The 4,890-nt window shown below is 28.0% G+C and overlaps 1 protein-coding gene across 1 annotated transcript in view; it reads left to right on the top strand.

Moving 5' to 3' along the window:
• Window positions 1–4,449: 4,449 nt before the first annotated feature.
• Window positions 4,450–4,890, top strand: part of Phum_PHUM019020 (uncharacterized protein) — a gene marked incomplete at both ends in the record, with an annotated part of 1,442 nt that continues 1,001 nt past the window's right edge. Inside the window, one exon of the mRNA XM_002422807.1 lies at window positions 4,450–4,505. Coding sequence (XP_002422852.1) covers window positions 4,450–4,505 — 56 coding nt within the window. The remainder of the gene's footprint in view (window positions 4,506–4,890) is intronic.

Genomic DNA, 4,890 nt, shown 5'->3' with positions numbered 1-4,890 from the left:
CACGCGGGCGAACGCCTGTATTTAATTTTGTTTAATTTTTTTTTTTTGTTAATTGTCATGAATGTCCTAAAAGAATTTTTTTTTTGTCCTTTTTTTCTTTTTTAAGATTTAAATTGAAGCTCGTTCACGCACACGAAACAAACGCGTGGATGGTTTTTGACCGTAAAAAAAATTGTTTAAAGTGTTTGTTCGAATGCGGTTTGTACAAGCGAGTCAAAAAAGAGAAAAAAAATTTCAATCGTTAACCAATCGAAATCTTGTTGATTTCTTGTTGTTTACGATGCAACTTTTACTTTTCATTTTAAATTAAAATTTTTATTTTATTTACGTACGTGTTTATTATTATTATTATTTTGCAAAGTTGTTTGTTTGTTTGTTGTACGGTGATAATGATAATGATGACGTTTCGCGACGACGACGACGACGAGAAAATTTATTTATTGACTTTATTTTATCGTATTGAACTTGTTTTGATTTAAACAAATTTTTACACGAACGAAATAGAACGGTTTGTAATGCGTTTGTTGTTGTTGTTGTTGTTACAACTCGAACGTAAAATTTTACGGTAATTTTGTTTCGTGACTTTTACACCGATATTTTCGTGTTAGAATTATTATTATTATTGTAAATCGTCGAAGGGATTTCGTAATCAAAAAAATTTCGATTGTCGTTTTCCGTATTTTCGAACCGTTTTAATAACGTTCGTAAGAGGAAAAGGAGAAAGAAAAAACAAACAAACAAACAAACAAGAAAAATAATAATTTTTTATACGCGCGTGTTAAGATTTTCGCGTTCGACCCTGGAGAAAAAAAAAAAAAACGAGAAGGAGAAGGAGAAAAAAAAAAACGTTTCGCACTATGTAATTAAATTGTTAAATATCCGTGTTGTTCTTTTCCTTTCCTTTTTTTTGTTCGTTTGTTTGTTTGTTTGTTTTACGAATTCCACTTGACGTTTTGTTGCAGGAGAAGTTAAAATTAAACATCCGTTTTGCTTTTGACTTTAAATTATTTACTTATTTTTAATCGTTTATTAAAATTCAAACGCGATAATGTGCATTTTATAAACCTTTGCCAAAATGTTTATATTTCGTACCATCTTACTGGAAACGTTGTTGTTGTTATCATCATTTCGTAGGAAAAAAAAATTCCACGTGATAATAAATAAACATTTTGAGGTCGAATGAAAGGCATTAAATGTTATAACTTTTCCGACTTTTCCCCCCCTCTCTCTCTCTCTCTCTCATTATGAGGCATTAATTAAAATCCATGCGATACGAAGGGATAAAATTACTTACGGAGTTATAAATGTTATTATCGTATATGCTGCGTTTGTTGGTTGACTGGTTGGAAAAAGCAACAAGTCGACAAGTTAATTTTTTTACGAAAGGCAAATAGTACGAAAATTTTCCAACCAACTGTTTATTAATAATATTATTATTATTATCATCATTTATATCGAGAACGAATTTTTTAAAATAATTAACCGCGAAAAGAAAAAAAAAAAATTGGTTGGCGTCCCTGAAATAAATCTTGGTCCAACCGTGAAGTTGGTATAAATAACTCTTGACCACGGTCACACGTTTTCCAATACGTTTGTTTGTAAATTATTATCATTATTATTATTATTATTATTATTATTATTATTATTATTATTATTATTATTATTTGCGCAATGATGGATAGAATTGCAAAAAAAAAAAAAGAAAGAAAATTCGGGGTGAAATTTTAGGGTATTTATATCATATAGCAAAATTTTTAACGAAGGGAAATCGAAAGCAGGAGACATATGAATTTTTCTCTCTCTCTCTCTCTCTCGTTAAACGGTTTTTTTTTGGGGGGGAAAAAATTAAAGCTTATTAACGAAATAATAATAATAATAATACTTAAGATGTCTTTCGGGTAAATTCGCGTACATATTAAATTCTATTACCGGTAATTTTACAACGGGTTGAAAAATTCGTTGTCCAATTTATTTCCCTCGCGGCAACGAACGTGTACCTTGATTTTTTTCTGCCACGTCGAAAAAAAAAGAAATTTAATTATTTTTTAAACGTTAGAGTCGACTATTTAATATACATTTCATTTCTTTATCGAATACGTAATTATTATTATTATTATTATTATTATTATTATTATTATTATTATTATTATTATTATTATTATTATTATTATTATTATTAATAATAAAATTAACGAACTCGTAAATTTGTTTTTATGTAGTAGTAATAATCGGGGTAAATTTAAATTCATTTTGAACAATTTTTTTTTTACTTCCATTCTTTCTCTCTCTCTCTCTCTTTCTCTCTCTCTCTTTTCGTTTTCTTTGTGTCTACGAAATCATTCTTTCTTTTTTTTTTTTTCCCGTCCGACATTTTATTAGAGTATCGAATTGTGAAATGATGTTGGGCAACGTCATTCTATTGAAAAAAAAAAAAAAAAAAAATTCTCTTTCATTCGATTCGAAATATTGTAATATGTTAGTTTTGAAATGAATATCATCGGAATTATTATTATTATTATTAATATTATAGACAAATTTCGTATGGGTCTTTTGTTAAATTTTCCAATATTTAATCATCATCATCATCATCATTATCATTAGCAATTTTTTTTTTTATTAATAATAATAATAATAAATTATTTTTTTTTTTAAGAAAGGAGTTTTGGCAACGGAAAAAAACATATTAACGAAATGATTAAAAAAAAAAAAAAAAAAAAAAAAAAAAAAAGCAAAAGTGAATATTATTGAGTTTAAGGCCAGTCGGTTTTTACTTGTTTTGAAGGTCGGGGTATGCCGCCGCCATCTCTCTCTCTCTCTCTCTCTCTCTCTCTCATACCTGTTTTTTATGTTTTAAACGAAAGCGCTAAAAATTTTAATTTTTATTCCTGTTTCGTAATAAAAAAAAATTTTTTTTCACTTAATAACCGCTTACTTTCTTCAAACACGCTTGACGAGGTTGGCTTATTATCATTATCATTATCATCATCATCATCATCATCGTCATCGTGGTCGTTAGAAATCAGTTATCCGTGAGTTTTGCGTTTGTACAACAACATACACTTAAACGGTGGACTTTTAAATTGTTGACGTGTTGTTTGTTGTTCATCTCTCTCTCTCTCTCTCTCTCTCTCTCTCTCTCTCTCTCTCTCTCTTTCTCTCTCTCTCTCTCTCTCTCTCTCTCTCTCTCTCTCTCTCTCTCTCTCTCTCTCTCTCTCTCTCTCTCTCTCTCTCTCTCTCTCTCTCTCTCTCTCTCTTTCACGCGTTTGTTTCGAAATTTTTTTTTTTTTTTTTTTGTCGAAAACGAAAAGGTTTATTTGATAAATTAGTAAATTATTACCGTAAGGTAAATATTAATAAATAAACGTTTTCATTATTATTATTATTAGTAATCGAAATGGTAACTTTTGTACGAATCGACCAAAAAAAAAAAGGAAAAGTAATTTTGAAAACCGGGAGTGAAAAGTTTATTTTGTAATTAATTTAAGTATCGCGGTTGTTGTTGTTGTTGTTTTTGTTGTCGTACAAAATTCAATTAAATTTTGACGGGAAAACAAAAAATTTTAAGGTTAATAATTGGGATATTGAACACGCTTCCTCGGTTCTCTAACAGTTCGACATTCATTAAATTCAATTAAATCGAATGATGATTATGATGATTTAAGGGAGATTTTTTCTTTTCATCCCCTTCTCCTCCACCCTCCCTTACCCTACCCTTCTCGAATTGTTGGTATGTGAAAATGGCGGGGGGGGGGGTTAATAAAGAAAAGTGGCATAACGAAAAACATGTGTTGTTACGATGTGACGTTGGCGTAAATTATTATTTTACGTAATTCGTATAAATATTAGTATTATTATTATTTTCGAAGTTTTTCCGGGCATCCTTCTCCTCCCCCTCTTCCCTCCCCCGTCCCTCTTTTCCCACTTTTTTTTTTACTTAGAATTTTTTAGAAATTGTATTTCGAGAATTTTTACGATTTCCTATTCAGGTGAAATTTTCCACGGGAATTCTTTATTATTATTATTATTGTTTTTTATATTATTTTCTTTAAAATCTTTTCTTCTTTTCATTCTACAAGCTGACGCCATTTTCTTTTTGTAATATTTATTATTTATTATTATTATTATTATTATCATTATATTATAACAACAAATATTTTTTATTTTATTTTAATAAAACTATTCGATGTGATTTATTTTTTTTTTTGTTTTGCATCATTTTAATTAAGATTTTTTCGCACGCGTAATCATTATTATTATTATTATTATTATTTTTTCTCCAGTTTTTCCAAAGAATGAAAATTTAATTTGTGGAAATTTTGACCCCGTGATATGACACGTGTGCTGTGAAAAAATCTCCAAAAAAAAAAAAAAAAAAAAAAAGCTAAAATGTTTAAAATGTTTTGTCATTTTATAAAATTTTCGTTTCGTCCTTGATTGTTATTAAAATAAATGCAGCGTAACAATCGCGTCGACAACGACAATCGCAAACGCGATAATTGTCTTGCGTTTTTAACTTTATTTATTATTATTATTATTATTATTATTATTATTATTATTATTATTTATGTATTTATTTAAAAAATAATTTTTAGTTATTTATTTATTTGACGTAGGATTCATCGTTAAATTTGATTAGTTTTTTTTTTTATTTTTTTTCGTAAGCAATTTCCGTGAAAATGACGTCACGAACACGCGTTAAAAAAAACGTCATGAAGTCAATAATGATAATGATAACGACGGCGATATAAATAATAATAATAATAATAATAATAATAATAATAATAATAATAATAAAACGAAATGGCGAGATTTGTAAAGGATTTAGACGGGAAACGAATAAAAAATTTGTTCTGATGACACGTTTTTGATGATTTCCAGTAGGTTGTAAAT

This window comes from Pediculus humanus, genomic scaffold (assembly GCF_000006295.1).
Source record: "Pediculus humanus corporis 1103172107372 genomic scaffold, whole genome shotgun sequence".
NCBI classification, from domain to species: Eukaryota; Metazoa; Arthropoda; class Insecta; order Psocodea; family Pediculidae; genus Pediculus; species Pediculus humanus.
The sequence above is the reverse complement of the archived record's forward strand: the minus strand, read 5'-3'. Positions and strand labels throughout refer to the sequence as shown.